This window comes from Topomyia yanbarensis, chromosome 2, assembly GCF_030247195.1.
Source record: "Topomyia yanbarensis strain Yona2022 chromosome 2, ASM3024719v1, whole genome shotgun sequence".
In the NCBI taxonomy this organism is placed as follows: Eukaryota; Metazoa; Arthropoda; class Insecta; order Diptera; family Culicidae; genus Topomyia; species Topomyia yanbarensis.
This window is the reverse complement of record NC_080671.1, coordinates 461,573,837-461,601,435: the sequence shown is the minus strand read 5'-3', so window position 1 is coordinate 461,601,435 and position 27,599 is coordinate 461,573,837. Positions and strand designations below refer to the sequence as shown.

Genomic DNA, 27,599 nt, shown 5'->3' with positions numbered 1-27,599 from the left:
GCCAGCCAACAGCAGCAGACAGTGTTCAGTTACTTTGGTTTCTTTCGGTCGTTTTGGTGTGTTCTTTTCGGTCGCGAGTGCTCAAAGCGTGGAAAAAGAAAAATCGGCTTTTTTCAATCATATTCTTTAATGTGCAAAAGTAGGCTGCATATATACATCGCGAATATAGTGAAAGCAGTGTAGAAAATCATTAAAGTGTCCCGTTGGTGTGTCTTGCCGTCGAAATTTCGCATTGACAGTCCCGTCTACACCAGCCGGAATCGCTTCTGGATGGCGAAAAAATTGTGAGTAATTACCAATTTCCGTGTTTGCGAAATATTGGTTTGTGCTTTGGTAGTTATGCGAAAGGAATTTCGGAAACAACGAAAGGATTCTTGATGGTACAGATCAAGGTCGGCGGAAAATGCTCGAAGCAAGCAAGTCGAATTTTAATCGGGTCGTGATAGAAGACTGCCGTGTCTTGAATATTGAACCAACGCAAGCGTTTCGATTATAATCCCAGATCCGACTGGTGCCACTGTGAGCAGGCGAGGATGATTTTTACAGCCTCAGCAGTCTGTGTCGCCCTTATCTCATCTCGCTGAAACAATTTCTAGAAAGCTTTTTCCGTCATGAAACCGGGTTGAAACGAAAAGGCTGGGGGAACGTCTAATGGGAGGCACGAAAAATCAATAAATATTGATGTTTTATTCTTGCCCGTCAATTCCGGGGGCAGTGTCTCCCTGCATTGAGTCTGCGGATTGATTTTTGGAGTTTTCTGGCAAGGTCGGATCGGTATTTTCGTTGCGGTTTTGTGCGGGATAGCGTAGTAACAAATCGAAGCAGCTGTGTACATTTTGCGTTAATTTGTTTATATGAAAACGCTGCCATGGTGATCGGGCAAACAGTTATCGTGTAGGTGGCTAGAAATTAGATTGAATTATAACACGCAGAATGGGTCGCTAATCAAAGTCCAGATAATGTAAGAATTATGTTATTTGATTGTTCTCAATTAATTGTAATGACAATCTAACGCGGAGCAAGTTTCTAGCCATTTCCACTGCGTGTCCAAGAGCGGTTATTTTCCTCTAGTTTGTCGTGGAAGTGACATCATTTTGTGTTCTGTTACCTTCCACATCTGTTTGATTGATGGTTCGGTTTAGCGAATCACAACCAACTGATAACAGAAAAGTTGTTAGTTGCACATTATCACATGTTCGTCCCATATTCTATAGGATTTCCTAATCATATGGGACTGACTTGCAAATATCGGTCGTGTAAGTATATTTTCCATTATCTAATTCTTACCCAGTTTCTAACCTTCTCAACCTGTTTATGACAACTTTTTTTAGTTACATAGCTGGCCATGACCGGCCTTGTCACCTTTTATTGTGTGTGTGTTGGTTGGCTAGTCGGTAGTTGTCTATCGTAAAATTGATTGCTCGGTTGACATGCGTGCAGAATGGTCAAACAGCCGAACGAGTGGACGTGGATATCGCTTTTGAGACCGATGGTAAATATTACGCGCGATAGCAAACCACTACCTGGTACAAGCTGGTTTAACACTCTGTTATCATTGGACGAGGTGGACTAGTCCACCAGCCGATGTTTGCGTGCATTGTTATTAGTGTACCGTTCGCTGGCGGAAACCTGACTGTCTTTTGAATGGTGGTACAATATGACCACAATAGTATACCGTGATTTTGGAACGCATTTTTAGTTCTCAACTGTGTACGGTTTGATGCATAGAAAACATGAGCGGTAGTGCTCCGGTAAAATAAAACACGAAAAGCAGCAATCAATCAGGCGAGAAAGAATGTGACGCAATTCATTTGTTCAACCCTTTCTACTCGTTGCCATCCCTGCCACCCACGCGTTAAGTTGCCAGTGAGTCTATCACTTCTGTGTTGGTACGACCGGATGGTTCTGTCTCGAATATTATGTTTTTCTTATGTCACAAAAAACTTGTTTGTTTTATGAATAAAAAAATCATTGGAGTGTATACAAACCGTAGTTTTTAACCTTGTTCTTGGAACGCTGTTATACAATTCACTTGTGCAGTTAAAAAAAAGTATGTTGAGATAGTACCAATTCTAAATCTCGACCTAATCTTAATCATTCAACTATGTGCCAAATCTATTAGTAAATGAACCACCAAAAGACCCCTTTTCGGCCATGATCTATTTGTAATTTGTAATAGATCTTTACTGCGGCACTGTAGAATCTATTGGCGATCTGATTGTTCAACACATATACGAGACGTGCTTCGGGAAATAAAAGCGATGACTAATTTTGTCGATTGCATCAACTATTCCTAAACCCCCCCTCCCCGATAAGAGCTAAGTTTGTTTTATTGTCAGGTGTTAATTATTTCCGATGTGCTTGCGCAGGGATCGGTCGGTGGTTGGTTTTTGATATTCAATCATCTATAGCTCGTAATGCTGTGGGCGAGAATTGGATTTCTTAGGAAAAATAACGCTAAACACAATGTTATCAGTAGAGGAATGAGGATGTAACCTGTTGATTCGGTTCGGTGATTATTGAAAGTCGTGTAATTAGCGCACCACGACAAATGCTGGTTGCGTCGTCGATTAGAGTCGCTGCTGATAATATACACAGTTTTGAGGTGTTTCCATCACACTGGTTCCAATTTTTACAGTAGGCACATGAAGAATACAGTCGAATCTAACTATTGTCAGGAGCAATTGATTGAAAATGCTAATGTAAAAATTCACAGGAAGTAAAATTCTCCAAAATTTGCTGTTCTACCACCCAACAAACACCAAACAGGAGAAACAGTTTAACCAAAAAGCATGGCACCAAGGGTTGAAGTAACAATGTCAATGACCTGGTGTGGGGCAAAGTCTTTCGCAACAATACATGCGTTTGGGTACCTGGTCAGGCGTTGGAAAAAGTTGGCAGCGTGGCGTACAACGTATAGCTATCAGAGAAGCAGAATCTCATCAGGTCTTACTGTAATCAATTGCGCAAGCGTTTGATTTGAGAAAATAAATCGTTGAATGTTTGAGGTGTGGAAGGCAAGGCTACTCAAGATGAGAAATAGGAATTCGATATCAGTTCAGTAGATACTTTGCGGTTTTTCTCCGGAAGAGCAGCTCAGTTTCGGAGTTAAACACCCTTAAAATCATATCTAATTTGCCCTCACGTATTTCGTTAACAGGTAAACGCGCACTCCCTTACGCACGGGCTAGTTCACACTCTGCTGACAAAATTTCAGGGGCCTTACGAGCAGAGCGGAGTTAGCAAAACTCCACAGAAGCCGAAGGTAGTGGAAACGAAGAACTTGGTGCAAAAGCGAGAACATAGGGACATTAGGAAGTTTCTTCTCAGAATCCGAAAGGCGCTAGTATCTGCTGTGATGGAGCATGACACGGCAACGCTGAGGGCTGATGTAGCTGAGCGAGCATTGGCGTCGGCTAAGGCTGCCGTGTTCTTGTTTCCCCGAAAGCAGGAGAAGGAGAAGCTTGTTGGAGTGGAATATGCACCATAATCCGTGATTTCAAAAAGGGCAAAAATCTCGCCAGGAGACGGAAGGCCAGGCGGAACAAAAGGGCTGATGCGCGAGGACGCTCTCACTGTCAAAGAGAAGGATGCCATTCAGCGGGGAGAAAGCTGGAGTACCGTTGTGGATCGCAAGGACAGCAAAAGTGAAAGGAGAAAAAAGTGGAGTAGCGGAGGAAAGAAAAAGCTCCGGCTCGCCATAAGGCATCGAAAGGGACTCCGTGCTAGTCCAAGCTATTGACGTGGTGACGTATGCAGCGGTGATTGTGTGCAAGAACCTGGATGAGATCACGACGGTTGATGAGCTAAGAGATGCACTGAAGGCTCAGTGCAACCTGAACGAAGCGCACGGGACGATTCGGTTAAGGCAGGGATATGGAGGAACACATGCAGCGCTGATTCGTCTATCGGTAATCGCTGCTGTCGAGCCGCGGGAGGTAGGCAAAGTTACGGTTGGATGATCGAGATGCCGCCGAGCGCCGAGCGGATAGACAAGCAGAAAAATGCTTCAAATGCTTGAGTTTTGGACATTTGGCAGGGGCTTGCAAACGCCTAAATAGATTCAGGTGGTACTGGAAAGGAGGGGGGAATCAGGCCGTCAGACTTCAAATGTCCTGCCTACAAGAGAGCATTTGCAGGCAACGATAATGAAGATAGCCCAGATAAATCTGAATCATTGTGACACCGCACAGCAACTGTTGTGGCAGTCTACGACAGAAACTATGCGTGACGTCGTTTTGATTGCAGAGCCGTCTTAAGTCCCCCCTGATAACAGCAAGTGAGTGGCGGATAGAGCCGGAACGGCTGTGATATGTTATGTGCTGATGCCCCATTGAAGATACGATTGCTTCGTATGTCACGCACTTCCAAAGTGAACAGTGGAGCAGTTGACCGAGCAGTTGAATGTCCGAAAGCTGGTAGTCATTGGTGGTGACTTCAATGTCTGGGCTGTGGAGTAGGGCAATAGAGTAACCAACAGCGATAAGCACACCACCATCCGAACTCCGCTAGCGAATGACGGATCTCAATGTCTGTAATAACCTACGTACTTGGAACTATTGAGAACCAGAGCTACAGGTCAAAGCCCTGGTAAAGGAGGATGGTTGTGATGATCTGGGCCGCGATCACCACGTAAAGCAAAAAAGGTCATAACCCCAAGTCCAAGGCGTGAAGCGACCCGTGCCGAAGGATGAGTGATCGAGGGGGTGAAAAAGATGCTTGATCGTTAACGGAGCCTGTGGGGTACCTGGGCTACCCCCACAGTAAGCGTCCCTTACCACGTTACTGCGGAGCTCTGGCGTGGCGGACTTTTCTTTCTCGCGCGACTCGTGGGATCAATGAGCGACGTGAAAAATAATAAAATCAAACCGAACCCCTTTGCTAAAGGTGGTTTGATGAGGTCTCCCCTCAGTGGGGAGAGTAGTGGAGCGACGGGGGCTGCATCCGACAGCACCAGTGACCCCTCAAATAGAAAATAGCCCTACCAACGCGCTGGACGGGCACCTAACCGCGATGCGTAAAAGTGGTGGAGCAGCTCGATACTATAATCGAGTTCACTAACGCGAAGCAAAATATCTGCAAGGAGCTGAAACAGAGCCTGCTGGGGTTCCGGAAGGCTGTTCGTGTCGCAAGACAGGAACAGCAGGCTTGCGCCAAGAGAGTGGAATGTCGGGAAAAGTCCGACAGAGAAACCCAGACGGTGGTCTCCAAGAGGGAGGGAAGAGAAAAGGCCGACGTATGTACCCAGACAGGGGCCTTCCCCTTCCCCTTCTATGGAGCTGCCAAGTCGCTCGAAGCAGCGGCTGAGTTCCCCTCGAAGGGCAAGCGCAAGACGACGCCAAACGCGAAGCGCCCTAGGAAGTGCCCAGGCGAGGGTTAAAAAAAACAACGCCATACGACGTGTAACCGTCACGGCTAAACGCCGTTTGGTCGAGGTAAACTGGGGCGCAAATGACCTCGCCGGGGCAGGGGGCGTAAACCCCTGGACGCTGGCCACTAAGAAGAAGCCAACACCGGATGCACCGCGAAGAAGGCCAAGGACAGAGGCGAGGCCTTGTGGTTAAAGATCGACAAGGACAAATATGCCGACGTCCTAAAGTCGATGAGGGCGGCCGGAAGCCTCTCGGCCCTCGAGCAAGACGTGCGCAGCGTGAGACGCACCAATACAGGCGAAATGCTTTTGGTGCTGAAGCGAGGCGCACAATCCAGTGAAGTCTATAAGGCCTTGGCACAAGACGTCCTGGGTGAAGGCGCCCAGGTGAGGTCGTTAGGGGCGGAAATTACTTCAGTATAAGCAACTGGACGAGTTCACGACCGCAGACGATGTCGCGGCAGCCGTCAAGGAACAAAGCGACGTAACAATTGAGCGGGCCTCTGTGCACTTGAGAGGGGACCCTCCGGAGGAGCAAACTATGTCGTCGCTGTGGCGTGGAGGGGCATAAGCAGCGGGGCTGCACTAAGGCGCATAAATGCCTTATCTGCACCGCTAAGAAGCAAGCCCGTAACCATGCTATGGGCGGACCTTCGTGTCCCTTCGGTGAGGCAAATAAGAAGAAGCCGTGAACGTCACACAGCTAAATTTTAACCATCGTGCAGCAGCAGCTGTTGTGGCAGTCGGTTTCGGAGTCGAGGACAGATGTCGCCCTCCTATCCGACCCGTACAACATCCCTGCCGGCAACGGCAATTGGGTGTCGGACGGGTCTGGGATGGTGGCAATCTGTACAACGGGACGGTTCCCGGTTCAAGAGGTAATACACTCCTCCGCCGAGGGTGTTGCGATTGCCAAGATCAATGGTGTGTTCTATTGTAGCTGCTACGCTCCACCAAGGTGGCCCATCGAACAGTTCAACCAGATGATCGACAGGCTCTCGTCAGACCTAGTGGGCCGGAAACAGGTAGTCATAGCGGGAGACTTTAACGCTTGGGCAGTAGAGTGGGGCAGCCGCTGTACAAATAGCAGGGGCCAAGCGCAAATGGAGGCGCTTGCGAAACTCGACACTGTGTTAGCTAATAATGGCTCCGCTAGCACATTCCGTAGAAACGGGGTGGAGGCATGGATTGACGTAACATTTGCCAGCCCGAGTCTGGTTCCAGGCATGGAACGGAGGGTAGACGAAGGCTACACCCATAGCGATCATTTAGCAATCCGTTTTAGGATCAACTATGGTGTGCAGCATCCGAGGGCGGGAGATCCCTGTCAGGTACGCGGTTGGAAGTCCAATCACTTTGACAGCAAAGCTTTCATCGCGGCCCTGGGACTGGACGCCAACACCGACAGTCTAAGCGGAGATGCGCTGGTAGCCGTCCTACCACGCGCGTGCGACGCCACTATGCCGAGAAAAAGCCGGTATACTGGTGGAGTGCCGAGATTGCAGCTCTACGATCAGCCTGCCTCAGAGCTAGACTTGTTCAAGTCACTAAACTATAACATAGCTAATAGCATTTCATAATATTCAAGGTAGCGCACATATCGCAAAAGTTGACTAACCGTGTTCCTGTTTCATATGCGTTGAATCATACTGAGTAATCAATATACATTTAACTATCCATTCACTCCATTCATATATTTTTCTCTGTATCATTTTAGTCTTTTTATCCCTCGAGAAGTGGAAAAATGGTTGGAAAGTAAAGAAATCTACTCAACAGATTAAAATCCGAAAAAATGAACCATGAACTGAACTGAAATGAACTAAAATATTATAATATCTTAAAAATAGTAAATAAATTTAAAAAGAATGAGCTGCCGGAATTCCTGAAAATACCGAAACATACAGAAAAAAGCAACATAGAGTACAAAAGATAAGAAAATCTAGTAAATCATAAAATCGGCGAATCTCGAAGGAGTTTACTAATAGAATGAAAAAGAACCAACAAAGAAAATCTGTGTTATTATTGGAACAACTGGAACTGAGCTGGGAACACGGTCTTAGTCAATACGCCCGTGTTGCTTTCTTACTTAGTTCCTCTGTGACAGCTGGTCTGTCACTGCAACGGATGCCACCTCAGCACTTTTAGCGGCACACGACTTGTATCAGTCATGAGTAGTACTCGTGTTAAAATATTTGGTGACGTCAACACAGTCATTCTCGGAGTGCACGCGTCATCTGGAATATTGTCATTAAAATACAAAAATATAACCTGCTCATTCAGAAGCAAATTATGACCAATTTTGCATCTCGCAAAGTCACATTGCGTGAAACTGGTCTTTGCAGGTTATGTTTATTTGGTGAAAAATAGACAAACTGGATGAATAAACATCATCCAACCTCCTTAAATGTCCTCCAAAGGCTTCAGAAACGGAAGACGCTGAATCACAAACCGGAAACAGGACGAAACTCGCGCATTTTAAGAGGAATCCGAAAATTTCGAAGCGGGATTTGCCCCAAAAAATTGATGTTTCGCAATGTTTCGTCCAGAGGGCCAATAAACTATCCGGATAAAAACATACTACATACAGAATTATCCAAATCGGGAAAGAACGCCAGTAGTGTGTTGTTAACACGCGCCACCAAAAACTCTATGGGATGTTGCTAAAGAAATACGGCTGCTGTGTCATTGACGATGAGACCTAGATCAAAGCGAATTTTAAGCAGTTGTCAGGACAGATACATTTAACAGGTAAGGACAAGTTTTTCTGTGCATGACCGTTTTAAACTGAAGTATCTAATTTCGCAGGCCCTTGTGGCAATCGTGACCAAAGGCTCCAAAAATGGTGATATATACAAAATCGAGTTCTTCCATAAATTACTCGACAAAAAACCGTCGTTTTGAAGCTGGGTCTTCAAACCACTACAAAAAACGTAAACACGTGAACCCACCAAACTGTCCTGGATTCCGTCCAATCGCAACATATTGGGCCATGACAAAGCGCGTATTTCGGAAGACCAAAGGAGAGGCAAATGACGAAAAGGAAACGATGAGGAAGCAGTAATTATTGAGAAAAACGTAGCAGAAACGACTCTGTACACTTTGCGTCAATCACAAATGTTGAGCGTTTTAATCAAACTCATCCTATAATTTAACCAAGCTGTTAGTCGAAATATACTCAACTACTGTAAACCTTTGGTTTCATTTCTATAACTATAGCCCATTTACCAATCAATAATAATCGACTCCCCCTTTACTTTGAAGCCAAAAATTCAATCTTCCCAAAAAAGTCGTCTATGTTGCAACTGTAAAATTTTGAAGAATAAAAATTTTCAAAAAAAAAGTTTTGTTCGTGCAAAGTTTAAAATTGATTGGACCAGTAGATTTTGAGTTATAACGTACACCACAGTTTTTCGAGGTGTTCCACTGTCATTCGTACAATTTTTAATATATTGCAATGAAATTTTAGTTAAAATATTCCAATGTTGTATTATATGGCAATTTACTGAATATATTGTGTAGAAGTTTTCAAATCACCTTTTGCTTAGACGATTAGTCTAAGTATCAAACTATCTACCGCCTTTAGAGAGTTATATAAGCCCTGTTGAGTCACTCCAGTAATGATTTATATATACATATGTATTTCATCGACCATAGTTTTCAAATGAAGTTTTGTATCCCGTTCACCCGTTCGAACGCTTTCGAAAGAGCATGATTCAGAGCATATTTCCCTGCACTCGGCCATCGAAGAGGAGTCAATATTTACAGTATTTTTCTTCTTGTCTTGTTTTTTTTCGCCCTTCAACTTCAACGACAACACTGAATCACATTTAGGCGATAACCTACTGACTTGCATCAGATCGAAATAGACCCGTCGCTGTATCAGAACTGTGCGTCTATGTAGAAGAGGAAAGCGTTGTTGCGGAAGAAGCTAATGGTCTATAGTAAATCCCTGATTGTGGGTACGGAGAATGCTGCTCTGCTTTGTCGCCAATACGGACGCGTGCTTTAGTCTAATGCGAACAGCGACGGAATCAACGAGCGGAATCGAACGAGACGTAAATCGAACGGCACATTATCAACACCTTAGCAGTAGTCATTGTAGTTGGTGCCAGCTGTAGACGAGTACTTTGTAAGGATGTACTAAGTTGGGGTAATCTTCTAACCGTTATCGTGAAGCAATTTTCAGAAGCGCTTGTTGAGTCAGGTGTGAACGACATACACAGACAATTCAGACACAGGCTTTCCTAGCTCTCCACAAACGGCGATTGGACTTTAGTCGCTGATCAGCCGAGCATTATCACTGCGGTATTTCGGTCGACGTCAGCAGCGATGCCCTCTTGTACTGGCTTAATGTAAGAACCAACGGCAACTAATTAGGTCACCGAACTGATAGACACATTCATTTTTGTTTTTTTTTTATTTGGTGCTTAGCAATGTGATCAAATACCCAAGGGCACTGTTCCGAACGGTGTTTGTGTTGGTGAACAATGTCTACTGCGTCCCGACGTATCTGATATGGATGTTACTGTTATTACCGTTAAAAAAGATCCACGAAAATTACTACTTTCGGATCGAAGGAGTCCTTTTCCACTGGTTGCTGGCGAACGTCACCATGTGGTCTAGCTCAGCAGGATATGATTGTGAGTTGATTTGAAAATTGATACAATTTTATAAAAAAAATAATTCTTCATCATTTTATTTCAGTGGTTGAAGTAGGTGATGACATCACTCCGGCGTTGGATGAGCGCACGCTGGTGATAGCGAACCACCAGAGTACATCCGATGTGCCCATGCTGATGGCGGCTTTTAACGCAAAGAAGAACGTGCTGCCAAACATTATGTGGATAATGGATCGATTGTTCAAATACACAAACTTTGGCGCCGTTAGTTTGATCCATCAAGATTTCTTCATCTCTTCAGTAAGAATCAATTATTATCTGTCGAAAATGTGAAATTTTCATCGATTGTATTCCCCTTTTCAAGGGCAAATCAAACAGAGACAAATCACTTTTGGAGCTGAAGAAGCATCTTAAACAATCATACATTCCACGCAAACGAAAATGGATGATGCTCTTCCCAGAGGGAGGATTCCTGCGAAAAAGGAAAGAAGTGAGCCAAAGGTGAGTGCGTCCTCGTATCCAACAAACCATGAGCAAAACTCTTAAATCCTATGACATCAGATTTGCAGAGAAAAATAACCTACCAGTATTAAACCATGTGACCGTTCCTCGGGTCGGTGCTATGAAGGCTATCATCGATGTGCTCGGTTCACCGGATTCGCCTTGTCGGATGAGTAACACAAACTCCACCGGCTCGACGGTTGTAATAGAAGACCAATTTGAAGAGACTGCAGGTTTGACCACGGCGGTAGACCAGCAGAAACCAAAGGAAGATGGTGCAAATAATAACAGCAGTACCATAATCAATAGTGAAGCAATAATTACCGATGACTGTGGTGAGTAGTCGTTGGAAATAGTAAATGATCAAACGGAATTCTCGATTGCCGACACAGCGTCCAGCGTAATTTGAAAAGTTTCAAAAGTCTCACGTGGCAGAAAGAAATCCATGATTTGACACACTTTTCAAACCGGACATTGACGTTCTGTCAGTTACGGAGCATGTTGCATGACCCTTAACACACACGCTATTCTAATTTTGGTCTTGTTTTCTCAACAGATAATTTTAAGGACTCACCATTCACCAAGCTGAACGGAAAACTGAACGACTGTTTAGAATACATTCTGGACATTACCATCGGATATCCCAATGGGAAACCGCTAGATTTACCAAACATTGTGCACGGGCTTAGGAATCCGTGTCAGACTTATTTATTCTATAGGTTATATCATAGCTCGGAGGTAAGTGGCAACCGTTTGTAGTATTTAGGCGGGGAACGAATAATACAGATTGGGGTATGGTCATCGGGACCATTCTAAAAGCACGGCTAAGTTTTGATGCCGCAAAATTTGCCTGGGGAATTCAAAGCATCACTAATAGTGTTGTGAAATGTGTGTGTATCAAGCGATTCGCGAGATATTTCAAGTTCACCATAAGACGAGTATTCACAATCAGCTGGTCGAATTGAAGTCCTTCGATTCCGGATGTAACTTATTTAATCTACTAACCTTCTTGGGACTTGAAGCATTTGTGCAAATCCAACCACTTCGCTCAGATAATCGACGGACGACCATTTCTATAAGCATTGTGAGCCAACTTAATGTCTTCGACTCATCCTGTGACTGTAATTTCAAGCTATTCTACATATCTTCGAGTCTGAAAAGTTCGGCATTTCACCAAGGGGTCCCTCTAGAAGCGCGCATATTTTAACTGTTATGTGTCCAACAAAAAAAACACCTCTAACAGGCCAACGTGGGTACCCGGGTACCCAGAAACTGAAATGCTCATAACTATGGTTTCCTTTATCCGATTTGGACACTTGTAGATTTTTTGGATTCGGAAGTCATTTATTGTTACGGGACCCTATGGCAATTTAAAAAATGGAATTGGAATGAAATGGCCACTCACGACCCCACGGAAACCTGCTCCGGAATGTCCGTTCCGGGGTCAAATCACCAAATGGTACCAAAACTACGAGATATAGCCTACTGATGCAATTCCAAGAATTTTGATATCCATATTGCTATTATTCCATTGAAGTTCACAAATAGTATCCCAGTACTGGAACATGCTTCCGGAAAATATGGATTCCCGGGAACCGAATGAAGTAACCCGATTCATTTTTACCAAGTCCAAAAGCGGATGAGTTCCCGAATCCAAAACACCCAAAAGCATCAAAATCGGTTGGAAATTACATTAGTTATTGGCATTTCAGTTTTGTGGGTACCCGGGTACCCACGTCGGCCTGTTACGTAGTAAAAAATTCAGGAGCCCCTCCTATCTCCCCCCGTTACTATATCAACAATATTATTAACCCAAAAGCTTGGCTTAGTGAAGTTCTAAGATGTCACAAAGTTTTAATTTCCAGCTATGGATGAAACATAGAAATTTCATTAATTGAAACCTAAAAGGGTACCCAGGTACCGCGTCGGACACATAACGGTTAAAGCAGACAAGTCTCTGAGTGTACTGCTACTATGAGTGCGTTTGTTTTATCCACGACACCATCGAAGTCATTTGGAGATTAAATAATTGGAAAATACCCATAAAATCTAGTCACTAATAGCCGTAAGCTCAAACGCGTACTAACTATTTTTAAACCGGACCAACTTTTAAACCGGCATAAACTATTTGGTAAGCTTTAATCCAACGATGCTGCCATTTATATGGCTGCGTTCTGATCTGCGATACACGACAATGTTAAAAAATAACAAATTCATGTTAAAGAAAATGAGTAAATTAGACAACACGGTGAATTATTTTCTATTTCGATATTTTTTTGCAGTAAAATAGCTTTTCTTCGTCATATGTCTCGTTCCATAGCGTGTGAGAACAATTTTGTCAACATGTAACTGATATGTTTCTGAACTTAGAACTTTAACTTGGTGGGTATTTTATAGTTGGCCGATGATCTACAGCATTTTGTAGTGACATAATATTTAATGCATAAAAGAAAATAAGTTTGAAGTGGTTGAACCATCGTTTGTAACTGGTGCCATGATAGTTATTTTAAACTTTGATTAAAAAATTGGTTGAAATATTTTAATTTGAATTCAAAATGAACTGTGAATATCATTCTAATTGAACACGATACCTGTCGACACGGGGGGAGAATATTTATATTCGCTTCAAGCTAATTTTCACAAGTTTGGAATAAATATCAATTATAAATAAAGGTTAGATCACACTCTGCGAATTAGAATTGTACACGTTTTTTTCAGCGAAGCTTAAATAAAAAGTAAACAAAGGTCAAACAAAAAATTAAACTTTGACAGAATGATCACAAGTGTTATATTTCATATTGTTGATTGCATATTTCTGTAATACATCAATGCAGATTGGAACGATTTTATTTGCTAACAAAATTTCTACTATTTTATAAATAAACAGAAATGAAAGTTTTGAGCATCCTAATAATATATTTTTACTAACAAATATATTGATCGCCGTTGCGCCCGCAATCAATTTTAAAATATTTTTATTTGGATGTTTTATGTGAGTTTATGCATATAGGAAAAATGCGTATATTTAAAATCTTTTATTTAATCTTTGCCTAGGGTATTTATGGAGTTACTTTGTAAGCAATTAACATTCTAATTCAATTTGTGAACTGGGAGTAAAAATAATAAAATTTATAAAATAGTGCATTTTGCGATCTATATCCGATTTTCATATATTTGGATCTATCCAATGAAAAAAAACTATTTCTTTTCGTTATTCACTTTCTTTGATGTGAGATACGACAGATATATGGGTATTAATTCGTGATAACATGTTATTGATTTATATTAAGGAATAAAATGATCCCACTTATTCTCACAGCGATATGTAAAAGAAAATAGTAAAAACAATTCTTATTGCAGTTTTGATTCCAATTCGCAAAAACAACTTTGATCTGAATATGCGATAATCGATTCGATTTATCCAAATGCTCTTCTGTAACTCTTCGATGAACAATTAGAATCAAACGTGTAGAGAGAAGGAATGAACAGAGAAATAAAAAATACAGGTTAATATAGTTCGACGGTGCTTGTCTTTCCCACCTGTTAAAACTGGCTTATTTATTGCCATCTTTATTGCGAGCAAAGAGAGCCATATTGATCCAGAAGAAAGCCGAAGAGAGGATTGAAAATAACGAAGTATGCGCAAGAGGAACATGTCATATTTTTGTCTTTTTCGGTAACATGATGCTGCCATTTTCATTACTGCGTTCTGATCGGCAATATACGGCAATGTTAAAAATCGTACAATGAGGTTAATTGAAAATTCACTGTTTATGCCATATACTAGTCTGATGTATTTATATTTTTAAAATAATTTTGGAATCCTCGATTTAGCTTAAACAAAGTAACATTAGAATTATTTAAGATCCAAATGGCTAATACTACGTTCACACAACAAGTAAAAAATGTGTTTTAACGCTATGTCGATGACATTTTTCTTGTTGCTAATTATCAACACATGTTTTAACTCTGTAGTGTGAACATGGTATACAACGTTATTTCGCTATTTTGCTAATAATGGTGCATACTATCGTGAACGTTATAGAGTTGTATTGTTAGTCTCTAGCCACTCCAAGGATTGAAATAGCTTCTCTAACATTATATTTAGTAATCAAACAGTTCAGCCAAATCTGACTATTTCAAATTAAATCAAATGCTTACGGGACAATAATGGAAGCTTACCTTTTTTGGAAACGTTTGTATTAGTTGCTGTTCTGCAGCACATGAAAAAGCCAAAAACAATTATTTATTTGCTTCAGATAATTATGTGGTCATTGGAAAAGAAATTTGACATTTTAGACTGGTGGGGCTTATTATACCATCCTACCCAACTACTCCACTAACCATGAATATAGAATTTGGCAGACCTACTTTGCTGAAAATGAAGTAATTCAAATTATCAGCACGATTACCTAATCAATCCTGAAATATCAAAAGTTCAGTAATTGAGCTGAGTATTTGACAACTTCAAAAGCTGATTTTCAACGATCTAAATCTGTCAAATGGGTTAAATCCAAATTGCTGAGCTTTCAACATCTTGGATTACTAAAACGTTCAATTCAACGAAATTTTGCGACGTCGTGCGAAAATAGAGAATGTTTCAAATCCCGGTTACAAAATAATAAATTACAATCAATTACTTCCTATAGTCTGCAATCTGTCTGATAATCAATTGACAGATATAACTTAACAAATTGAACCTGACACTTGATGCAGACAGTGAATCTTCAGGAGGAACCTCGACAAAATGCGGTGTAAACCGTAACTTGAAATTTCCTGGACCAATCGTACTGAATTTTGCAAAGTTTTTCTTCTTCACATAATTGCCCAGGTAACTACAAAATCTTTTTGCAAAATGCTTAATATTATTATTTTTTTAATAGCCTTTTTCATCGAACTTTGGTTTCAAAGTGCTACAAAAAGTTCAAAAATCGACCAAGAAATAAAAGCTCCATTAGTTAATTGTGGAGTGATGTTAAAACAACTATACAAATGTATCAACGATTGGTCCAGCAGATTTTGAGTTATGGTGTACAACGCAAAACAAGTTTTCGACGTGGCACCTAACTGAATAGACAATCTTTGCATCGAAAAAAAATAATTAAGGAATCCAATTTTTTTGCCGATAATACTTTACACGACCCCCTTTAAGTTCCGACACGATTTAGGCGATTCTTCCGCATTCAACTTTTCGTGTCATTTTTCCAAGTCATCTGTCCAGTCTCAACTTTCACAACTTCTTTCAAACCCTGTTCTATCACTAAGAATTAAATGACAATTTGTTCTACAGTGGAAATGCTAATCGTCCAAGATCTGATGGAAAATTATAAATAGTGAAACAATATAAGCAAGCTTCGATATTATTTAAATAACGATCAAAATGAGAATATCTGTAGCAGATTGTTTGCTGTCATAGCGTTACTTAGGTTGTATGGCATGGCTTTATTTACAATCTTTTATTTAATCTTATTTTGGATTCTTTCGAAAGCAGTAAAAATATAAGAAAACTTTCACTTGCTTATTGTGTTCTTTGTGAGAAGATATAAGTAGAAAAGGATGCACATTGTGATTATATATTCTTTTCTTTTCCTCTAGTTAAACTAACTAAAAAAGTGTGGGTAAATTAAACAGCTTCACTCATTTTGATAGCCATAAGTAAACTAACAAACGAAAACAATTTTTATTTAATGCAGCTCTGCATCCAATTATAAAATTTCGTTCTACGGTTTGTTTCAAAATGATTCGACTTCTGCTAACCTGCAATATAACTCTTTGACATAGCATTTTCAAATGAGCGTGCAGCACCTTATGGATAGGACGATAAAGAATATCAAGAAAATGACATTTCCATATCAACATTTGAATAGGGCTAATAAGATTTGTAAACAAACTTTTGTTTTGCTGATTTCTCTTAATTTGTTATATTGTCAACACAGAAGACAATTGAAATTGATAGTGCCAAGGGTAAAAATGTTGATTCATGTGTATGTTTCATGAAATTCAATTCGACAGCGGAATAATCAGCGAAATAAGTTTGTTTACAAAAATCTCATTAGCCCTTTTGAAGAATTGATATTGATTTAAAACTCGATTATATCTGTTTTTCGTACGGGATAAAACTTGCTTACCTGCCCTCATATGGTTTGTGTGCAACATGGGCCATAATATTGCACATAAAGGTCGAAAAATTGATTCAAATTATTGAGATGTATGCAAGAGGAATATGGCACCCCTTTACACTGTTTTCATTTGGCTTCAGGCAGAAGCCATTTCTGCGATGACAGGTACTAACGTCTTAGACCGGACTAAACTCAGGCCTGCAATCAAAGATAGTACCGTGCGGCGGTACCAACTAGCTTCAAGCTTACCGCTATAAGTGTTCTTCGTCGAGATCCCAGCTCGTAAATTCGGGATTACGATATGTGATGATATCTAGTGAGACTTAATTTTCTTATAATGTTTAAAATCAAACCAAAATTTTAGGGTAATTTTATACATATATTTACTTAAAAAATCAAAAGTTAATTGATGGAGCCTTGAGTGTAAAATTGAACGCATTTTCGCTTGATGCCCTCCATCAAAGTCTTTGCAGTGTCATCTGGTACCAGTTTCTCAGTTTTTTTTCCATTTTCTTAACATGTCCTTCTCGCCTTTGACTGTCTTCTTGCTCTTCCGAAGTTCCCGCTTCATCATTGCCCAGTACTGCTCCACCGCGCGCAGCTCCGGACAGTTTGGCGGATTCATGTCATTTGAAACAAAATGGACAGAATTGGCCTCATACCACTGCAGGACACTTTTAGAATAGTGGCATGATGTCAAATCTGGCCAAAATAGTGGAGCTTCGTCGTGCTGCTGCAAGAACGGCAAAAGGCGCTTCTCGAGGCACTCAGATTTGTAGATCTCGCCATTTACTGTGTCCTTTGTCACGAAAGGCTCACTCCTCAGTCCGCAAGAACAGATGGCCTGCCAAATGAGATATTTGGAGGCGAACTTCGACATTTTCTTCTTCTTAAATTTGTCGTCCACATAGAACTTGCTCTTGCCGGTGAAAAACTCCAACCCCGGAATTTGCTTAAAATCGGCTTTTATATACGTTTCGTCGTCCATCACACAGCAGCCATATATTTTCAACATCTGCTCGTAGAGCTTCCGTGCCCGAGTTTTAGCCGTCGATTGTTGCCGCTCATCACGGTTTGGGAAGTTCTCCACCTTGTATGTATATAGTCCAGCTCTCTTCTTTGCATTGTGGACGTAGCTCTGCGACATGCCGATCTTTTTAGCCAAATCACGGCTTGAGACGTTGGGATTTGCTTTAATCATTCGCTTCACCTTTCCCTCCGTCTTTTTGTAATCCGGTCCCGGTTTTCTTCCAGCTCCTTTGCCGTGGTCTAATGTCAACCGCTCCTGGAACCGCTTCAACACTCTGGAGACAGTTGAATGGTGAATGTTCAACATTTTTCCCAACTGCCGGTGCGACAGGTCAGGAAATTCCAGGTGTTTGGAAAGAATTTGTTCTCTCGACTCGCATTGGTTCACCTCCATTTTCGTTGAATCGAAAAACACGACTTCGAGTTTGACAGCATGTAAACAATACACATCAATGAGAAAGTATGCAAAATTTGGTTGATTTTTACCCAATGGTAAAAAAGTTATGCCCTTTTGAATGTGTCGCAATAATTTCGTGTTCGCCCTTTATGATCAGGCATCGACGGTTTCAACTCGTTTGCTATGAACTAGTTTTCCTACTTATGCGTAAAACTGTCTGAGCAGTAAGTTACATCTAACACCTCTTCCCTGTCGGATCGAGCGAATGGTGGGTGATTTACTACATTAACTATATGATTTGTGCTGCTGAAGTATTCCATCAATTAGGTGCCTCTCAAATTGACATCTGATCTGCCCAAAGTTTAGCATTTGCATCACTGTGAACTTATGAACGCGAAGTCCACTTCTGATTGGATTTTACTCGTAATCGGTATGATACCCACCTATGACGAACTTGGTACCAGCCATCATTTCCAACGCCATAGCACTCCTTGCGTGAGATTACGGTCAATCCATTTTCAACCACTAAACTGTAAACATCAACAGTAAATGAAGAGTGTTGATTAGCTCCGTAGTCTTAATTTTACCGCCAACCAGTCAGGTGCGAGTATCGTGGCATTAAAATTTAATAGACCATTAAATTTTAATGTCGATTACTCACTACCACTATCGAGGATGAATCATTTACCGGTAGATTTGAAAACCCAGCTAAATTTGATGCAATTTGGAACATAAATTTGTCCTGGATCGAAGTAGGCTTTGAGCAAAGTTGGACGCGTTTTCCCCAGTTGTCACGTTTTTGCCGAAAAACCAGTCATTTGTGCTGCAATTTAGTTTTTTCTCGGGCATAATATTGCACATACTAGTGTGTATGAACCTTTTATGTGCAAAATCCCACAATCTAATACACATAGTCGCTTAGTGGAATCGTTAGTTCCAGTCATTGGTATTGGGTTACTACTGATTGTGGAATATTATCTTTGAAGCAGTATTCGGATATGGATATGAAGTGTTAAATATCCTTTTGCAACACATCACTTGTAATGAGGACCAGTGAAACTGCTGCGCCTGGAAAAGCTGCAGAATGTAAGCAGGTGTATTTGCGTAAAGCAGCGACAGCTGGCTTGAGAGGAATTTGCGAAAAAGACGTCCGACTTGGCGTACAGTTGTCAACACCTCCAGCGAAACACTTCAAGTAGGTGGATGAACGGTGGTGCCTGAAGCCATTACCCTTTCCAGCGCTGCCAAGTAAATCTGGTGAGATCAATCCAATTTATTTGTTTATTATCGATTATGTTGCTTATTATATAAATCATCTCAAATCCACATCCCATTTTCCTTTCCTACTAACCAAATCTAACATCCGTAATGCCTATGGAGATTGCGTGGTTTCCCCGCATCTTCTTAAGTAGGGTTTCAACTAACACTTCTTTCCCTTTGGCGATCGTAAGAATGTGGCCAGCGGCCCTATTCTGCGCGGCGTGTGACGTGAAACGACTAATCTCACCTCACTTTACGTGACTGTTCTCACCCGATTCTGAGAGTCGACTCGAGTGAGGTGAGATTCCCCATTGCGGTTAAATGAGCGTCTCAAGTCACGTAGAGTGAGTTGAGATTAGTCGTCTCACGTCACACGCCGCGCAGAATAAGGCCGCAGGTGTGCAGTGGACTATACTATTGTATCAAAAGATTTCACTGTATCAGCCACCCATAATGGGCTTTCATGGCCACAACATCGCTTGCCGTTGAAAGATTTCGACGCAAAAAAGTGATGTGTTTACCGACGAATCCTCCAGGGGTTTTTCGCACACGGCGGCTCTGTTTCGTCATCGAGAGCCATAAACAAAGTTCCAAATGATGTAGGAGAAGACGTTCGTTCCATCGTTTCAAACTTCCTGATTTTTCATTTGTTCCTGCATATGCAACAAGTCACTAACTATTTTCGACTTCCGGTTAAGATATCAAAATGGACCGACAGACCGCTAACATCAGCTCTTTTTATTGCATTTACTAGCGAAGAACTTAAAAATCAGATCTTGAGGCGTTATTTTGAAAAGCACAATGAAACCAAACTGTGTAACCTTCAGTCTGACCTCCCGCTGGAGTATGGTATAACCGCAAACGAGATGTCAATTCAAATTTTTCCTATGCACAACCTCGCCTTACACTTTAAGCAAAATAGCTCTTGTACAGTCGGATTTCGTTCGCAATTACTGCGTGACGATATGCTTAATGAAATAAAATAAGTACTGCTACTGCGCGACGAGCCAAACGTTGAAATGTGCAACGCCTTAAATAAATGTCTAAACAAAAACGAACAACGCGCTATAACCCTCAACCATGCATGGGTATTGAAAACAGAAATAAAAGCGGAACCAGAGCATCAGATGCGTACGGAAAATGTTCGCCTATTAAATAAAGTAACCAACGCAAGAGGTCTATTTGGTTAGGCTAGAAACTATTATATAAGGCCAACAATTGTTAATAAAATTAGTGCTTTTCGGTTAGTCTTGATCGATGCGGTGTCCTGTTAACACCGAAATTCTCCCCTACAGTTTTAAAGCGGGATACTAGTCTATTTCGATTTCAACGTCTATCTCAGCGCTTAAGGAATGTTATATTGAAATAAGACCATTCCACTATAGAAGCGCCGACTCTCAAATCGTAGAACGCTAGCTTGAAGTCTGAAGAACTGCATACCGGTAAATGATGCACTACAGCTACTAATAAACTGGTGTGAATGAGCCCTCCATTTTCTATAACGCAGTAAGCAGCACCGCACCATAATAATCTCCCACTAAACTGAACACCGACGATAACACTCCTCATAATGCCACGAAACAATCCAACGTGCGAATAGGACACTTTAACGTCTCGAACATCATATCGATAGTGTGCAACTCATATTAGACAAATCACAGTACCACATATTCGTTATCACGGAAACAAAACATGGTCCGATCCGTGTTCTTGGTTACAATTTTCTAAAACACTCACTGCCTTCAGAGGTCGGGGAACAAAAGCGTGTGGAGGAGTAGGACTCTATGTCCCAAAAGGCCTGTAGTGGCGCAACCTGAAAACAGTTGCGCGCACCCCTCGGTATGAGCAGTGTCGCCGTCAAGCTTCCGGATTTTTGGAAAAATGATCCGGTGATGTGGTTCGCCCAGGCGGAAGCACAGTTCGCCCTTGCCAACGTCGTTCGCGACCACACGAAGTTTTACCACATCATCGCCAAGATCAACCATTCGGTAATCTGTCACGTAACCGATTTGGTTAGCAATCCGCCACACGAGCACAAATACGACGCAGTAAAAAATCATCTGATTGCAAGATTTCAAGTGTCTGCGCAAGGCAGACTCGAGCGGCTGCTAGGTTCCTGTGACTTAGGTGATATGCGGCCGACTCACTTACTCGCAAAGATGCAAGAGCTGGCTGCAGGATTAAACGTAACAGACGACTTATTGAAGATGCTTTTTCTTCAAAGAATGCCACCTAATGTTAAAGCAATCCTTTCTATCAGCGACGGTACAATCGGGAAACTAGCGGGGATGGCGGATAAAATGTTAGAATCCCCAACCAGTCATACTGAGGCCACGTCAAGTGATCCGGATGTCAACAACGTGAACGAGTACAACGATATGCGGAACCAAATTACGGTTCTCACGGCCGAGATACGGCATATGCGAGCATCACGGAGGGATTCACAATGCACTCGTTCGGCGTCTAGGTCATCAAGAGAAGAGGAAATTTGTTGGTATCATCGCAAGTATGGCGGACGCGCACTAAAATGCCGAGAATCCTGCAAGTATAATGGGTGAACGATTCATTTACGAGTCGCCGCATATTTCTTCACGACCGCACGAGCAATTTTAAATTTCTGATTGACACCGGTACCGGCTACAAATAATGATAGATCGAAAGGAGCTACTTCATTTGATCTTCACGCTGCAAACGGAACTAAAATAAACGGTAAACGTTATCTGTCAACTGATCTGGGACGACGACGAAGATTCAACTGGTGTTTTCTGGTAGCAGATGTTGGTGCGGCCATAATAGGTGCCGATTTTCTAGCAGCGTTCGGTATTCTAGTTGACGTTAAAGACCGGAGGATAGTGGATGATACGACCAAGTTGTCGTCTAAACGTAGTTTAATTGATACTTTCGTACATAGCATCACAGTTGTCGCTTCCGATCATTCTTTTCGAGAGCTTTTAAGTGATTTCCGTAGCGTTACAATTCCAACCACAATTACGACAGAAGCACAGCACGATATCACTCATCACATCCAAACAAAAGGCCCTCCGGTGGCTTTTAAATGTCGCAGAATGCCACCCGACAAGCTGGAAGTAGCAAGGAAGGAGTTTCAACTGATGACTGAACTTGGTATTTGTCGTCCTTCAGGCAGCGCTTGGGCCAGCCCGCTGCATTGCGTACGGAAGAAAAAGGGTTATTGGAGATTATCGTGCTTTGAACCAGGTAACAGTACCAGATCGATACCCAGTCCCACACATCCATGACCTACTGAACGCGTTTCAGGGTAAAACGATCTACCATACCATCAGATCCCGGTCGAGTCGGCTGACATTTACAAGACCGCTGTAATAACGCCCTTCGGTCTCTTCGAAATCACTCGTATGCAGTTCGGTCTGTGCAATGCAAGTCAGACCTTCCAACGGTTCATGCACAAAGTGTTCGCCGACCTAGATTTCGTAGTTGTCTTCGTGGATGATATATGTGTCGCATCGATCTCTGAAGAGGAGCATTACGTTCACGTTCGCGCCGTTCTCGAACGACTCCAATCGTATAGGCTCATCATCAACGTAGCAAAAAGTTGATTTGCAGAGCCTAGCGTCGAGCTTCTGGGCTATTCGGTAAACAAAGATGGTATCTTGCCTCTTCCCGAGCGTGTCCGAGCAGTAACAGAATTCCCGTTGCCTTCAACCGTTAAAGAACTACGACGTTTTTTAGCTCTTGTAAACTGCTACAAACGCTTTATTCCTCGAGCTGTTGATATCCAAGCTGAACTGCGACGACTAGTTCCCGATAACCGAAAGAATGATGTGAGGAAGCTAGTCTAGTCAACTCAATCCACTGCAGCGTTCGAACGGTGTAAGCAATCATTAGCAAAATCAGCACTACTACATTACCCTGATCCAAAGAAGCCGCTGGGATTGCTTATAGATGCATCGAACATTGCGGCCGGAGCTGTACTTCAGCAATTCGAAAACGGACATTGGATGCCGCTGGGTTTTTACACCGAGAAATTTTCGCCAGCCCAGGCGAAATATTCAACATTCGGAAGAGAGCTCACTGCAATGAAGATGTCTGTTGAGTATTTTCGACATATGCTTGAGGGCAGACAGTTCGTTATTTTCACCGATCACAAGCCACTCACACACGCCCTTACGTCGAACCCAAACAGTAGATTACCACATGAGGAACGGCACCTTCAATATATTTCGCAATTTACCAACGACATACGACACATAAGCGGACAGCAAAATATCGTTGCGGACGCATTGTCGAGAGCAGATGCAGTAAGCATTCCTTCGCCGATAGATTTCGACAAAATCGCCTCGGATCAGGTAAGTGACGATGACCTGCAGCGCTTATTGAAATCCCCTACCCCATTTAAGTTGGAGCTCCGCCTAACTCCATTGGCCCACAAGTTAATTTACTGTGATGTTTCGCGTAATAGAATAAGACCATACATCCTTTTACAGTATCGAAATACTATTCTCAAACACATGCACGGATTAGCACATCCCGGTGCACGACGTTTAATAGCAAGTCGCTTTGTGTGGACAAACATGAACAAGGATATTAACAAATATGTACGAAATTGTATCCAGTGGCAACAATCCCAAGTTCACCGGCGTACTAAGGCACCATTTGAAGTTTTCCGTTCCTGGTGCGCGTTTTCAACACATTCATGTGGATTTAGCCTACTAATCTGCCACCGTCTGGTGGGCATCGTTACCTTCTGACAACAGTTGATCGATTCACTCGTTGGTCCGAAGCGGTGCCTCTATCAGATATGACCGCGGAAAATGTCGCCACAGCTCTTTGTGCAAATTGGATTTCACGCTTTGGCGTACCTGAAACCATTACTTCTGATCAAGGCAGGCAATTTGAGTCAGAACTGTTTCGTGAGCTGTCGAAAGCTTTTGGATCCGAACACATTCGAACGACCGCGTATCACCCCTAGTCCAACGGTTTGGTGGAACGTTTCCATCGAACCTTAAAAGCCGCTATCATGTCGGTAGACTCAAAACATTGGAGCGACCGTTTGCCGCTGATAATGCTGGGACTTCGGACAGCTTTCCGCGAAGATTTTCAATGTTCGGTCGCTGAATTAGTGTACGGGCAAACATTACGTCTACCTGGAGAATACCTCGGGCATGCAGCATAAAACAACCTTGATCGTTCTGAGTTCGCTAAGCAACTACGAGATACAATGGGTAAACTAAAGCCAACTGAAACTCATCATCACGATACACCAAAATTTTTCATCAATCAAAACTTGGCAAAGTGCACTCATGTTTTCGTCAGACACGATGATGTAAAAGGATCGTTAGTGCAACCGTATGATGGACCATACCAAATCGTCGAGCGGTACAGTAAGTACTTTGACATTCTGATAAGCGGAAAGAAGCGAAAGATTTCCATCGACCGCATCAAACCTGCCTTCATATGTGAAGAGGATATAGCTGTACACCCTATACCGGATTCAAAAACACGAATTACCCCATCAGGACACAGGGTGAGATTTCTGGTGTAATTGGAGGGGGTTATGTGGTGGCGCTACCTGAAAACAGTCGCGCGCACCCCTCGGTATGAGCAAATGTAAAAACATGTAAGGACACGTAGAAAATATAAAGCGCCATTCGTTTCGCGCTTCGAGTACTGTTCGGTCTTACAACAAGGATGACACCCCGATGACTATGTGAACGTTTGGGCACCGATAAATTTACAAACGCGGTGAACATCCAAACGCCCGTGTTCGCGCGATCATGAATCGTTTACGTCCTTATCCTCGGCCCTAGTGGCATAGGTAAAATCCTTCCCGTTGGATCAAACAAAAAAATGACGCTCATATCTACTAAAAAGAACGTTCCATGGCGACAAAAAAAAATCGAATTTATACACGCGAAGCCACATACACGCGTCAAACACGTTAACATAAAAATGCTTGAGCCCTTCGCGATTATCTACATCATCATCATCATCCTACAACTTACACCCGCGTTCTCGCAAACATGATAACATTCCGGTGATAAGGTAAACGTCTCAGCATAATACTTTTTTTTATAAATTTCCAATCGCGGTTTCACGTGTAAACCTACAAACTCCCGCGCTCGCGCGATTATGAATCGGTCACTCCCGGGAGTCTCTATCCTCGGTACCAGCAGTCTAGGTCCATACCTTCAATGGACCAATTAAAAAAAAAGAAAGCTCTCATATCCACTAGACAACACCTTCCCTGGCGACGTGACCGGGAACTCTGGTGATATGGGAGATTATTGAAGAACACATGCGAATATGCGAATGTTACACGAAGTTACGTACACGTTAGCACACGCGACGTATAAACGCACACGCAATCGAATACGTTAACGCTCGAGCTCTTCGCGATGATACGCGCGATCGCGGCCCGCACATATCTGAAGCGTACAATGAAACATCACATTCAGAATCACGGCCCGCTGCAATTGGCCTTAAGCAGTGTTTTAGTGGGTGATATTTCCCGTCCCGTTTGCAATTGTAGTGAGTAATTCTGACGGGGAGCCCTGCCGAGACCCTAGTTCTAAAGCTACCGCAGGAAAACTCTCGAAAAAATATCGTTTGTCGTTTAAGAGCTTCATCTCAGTTAAATATATTTAGCAAAACATTGGGATAAACTCTCCAAAGCGGGAAACGGGGGGCTAACAGAGCAGTAAAAATTTATAAACCGAATTTTTCTCCACAGGTTCCCCGGGACAGCGAATCTCTCACACAGTGGCTGTACGATCGGTTCTTCGAGAAGGAGAAACTGCTGGAGGAGTTCTACCGGACCGGAATGTTCCCGTGTGGCTCAACGGGAATCGTGGTACATCAGGATCTGCTACGTTTTTTGCTGATTCATTTGTTCTTCATTACCTCCTCCTACGTTCACTACCAGCTAATACTGATGTTGATCAATTACTCGAATGTCATGTACGTGTATCTGCTTAGCAACAGTTAAGTCGATATATTTAAGTAGATGTTTAAAAAAAATGGAATCAAAGACTAACATGTTAGTAACTGAAACTGGTCACAACACAGAGGCAAAGCACAAGTTCTGAATTTTTGAGCTTGCTCAGAAACAGAAACAGTCAGCACAAGGGAAAATATGTAAGACAAAAACAAGTAATCTTATGAAAACAACAGGCACACATAAAGACACGATTCCAGAATCTTGGAAGCAGCTGCAAAGTATTTGATTAATAATATAGGTACCTAATTTTCCAACAATCCTTCAATGTGCAAACCCAAACGAAATTGTTCATTCACACAAAACAAGTTCTTAGAGTTAGCGTGTGAATTCAACAAACGGTTTTTTTACACTCGTGTGGGCAGCATAACTTATTAGATACTATAGGAAAGGTAAAAATGCAAACGTCATTTGCTTGGACGAAGTCGCGCAATTTGGTATGATAAACGGAACACAATGGCATAGTTTCTAAGGTACATTTATAGGATATATGACAAAAGACGATTGATTGTCGCCCAAATAAGCTGTTGCAAACAGTGCTGAAACGCTAATACCTAGTTTTTATTCAAATAATACATTGTAAATATATTTTAAATTTGTTTACCTTCTACAACTCAATCGGATCGATCGATATAAAACATAAAACAGATAATGATACTTATAGCAAACAGGAAGCTTATCTCTTGGCTTGTTTATATATGTGTGAGTGTGTTTGATTTGTATGCGTATGATTCAGGGGAAGGGGGTTGTGGAATTTGACGATGTTAGTCTCGCACATTGCAGGAAAGGAAGTTTGACCAAAGGCAGACACAATTGGAAAGGCAAATGAAGCAATTGTTCGGCAGAGTTTTTTTGTTCAGGTTAGTTTTTCCCTAGCGCCGTTAGTAATTTAAGCCACAGTTATCGAATAAGAAATGTTCCTTTTCGTTTGCTTTAAGAAAGTAAATAAACCTGGACAATGAATCCTTACTTCAGCTTTGGTTGCGTTGGAATGTTTTACAGAGAAAGCCTCTATTCACGTAACTGATCAATCTTTTCTTTTAGGTGATCGAAGCCAAAATCACCAATTTTAAGACCTGCTAGTTGGGAACCATACTCAATCGCTTTTTGTAATGAGTTTCCTTGGTTCAGCTGAAAAATACATCCCGCGCAAAAGGTGTCCCCTGCTCCAAGAGTATCCCGAATTGTCGCAGGTGGGTAAACTCCACAGTTGAAATATTGATTGCTTTGGTCTAGCGCGCTAACGCCGATGTTTCCCCACGGACAAATGACGGTGTAACTGCAATTATAAACAAGGTATGTAACCGGGGTTGTTGGTTCGAACTATTCG

The 27,599-nt window shown here is 42.1% G+C and overlaps 2 protein-coding genes across 6 annotated transcripts in view; one reads left to right on the top strand and one right to left on the bottom strand.

Moving 5' to 3' along the window:
• Positions 1 to 27,243, top strand: LOC131686015 (acyl-CoA:lysophosphatidylglycerol acyltransferase 1-like). Of its 4 annotated transcripts, none has more exons than XM_058970119.1 (9): positions 1 to 284; positions 9,203 to 9,500; positions 9,558 to 9,723; positions 9,803 to 10,011; positions 10,076 to 10,290; positions 10,355 to 10,491; positions 10,552 to 10,826; positions 11,048 to 11,229; positions 26,006 to 27,243. In XM_058970119.1, the coding sequence occupies exons 3-9, from the start codon at positions 9,701 to 9,703 to the stop codon at positions 26,258 to 26,260; spliced, it is 1,296 nt and encodes a 431-aa protein (XP_058826102.1). In that variant the 5' UTR covers positions 1 to 284; positions 9,203 to 9,500; positions 9,558 to 9,700; the 3' UTR covers positions 26,261 to 27,243. The 4 variants fall into 4 exon arrangements, with proteins under 4 accessions (XP_058826102.1, XP_058826103.1, XP_058826100.1 ...); XM_058970120.1 differs by having other exon boundaries at positions 9,548 to 9,723; XM_058970117.1 differs by having other exon boundaries at positions 9,203 to 9,723.
• LOC131686017 (ketohexokinase-like) overlaps positions 27,220 to 27,599 on the bottom strand; it is a 96,532-nt gene continuing 96,152 nt past the window's right edge. For both annotated transcript variants that reach the window (XM_058970124.1, XM_058970125.1), the window contains one exon: positions 27,220 to 27,548. In XM_058970124.1, the coding sequence (XP_058826107.1) occupies positions 27,281 to 27,548 (268 nt within the window). In that variant the 3' untranslated portion in view covers positions 27,220 to 27,280. The remainder of the gene's footprint in view (positions 27,549 to 27,599) is intronic.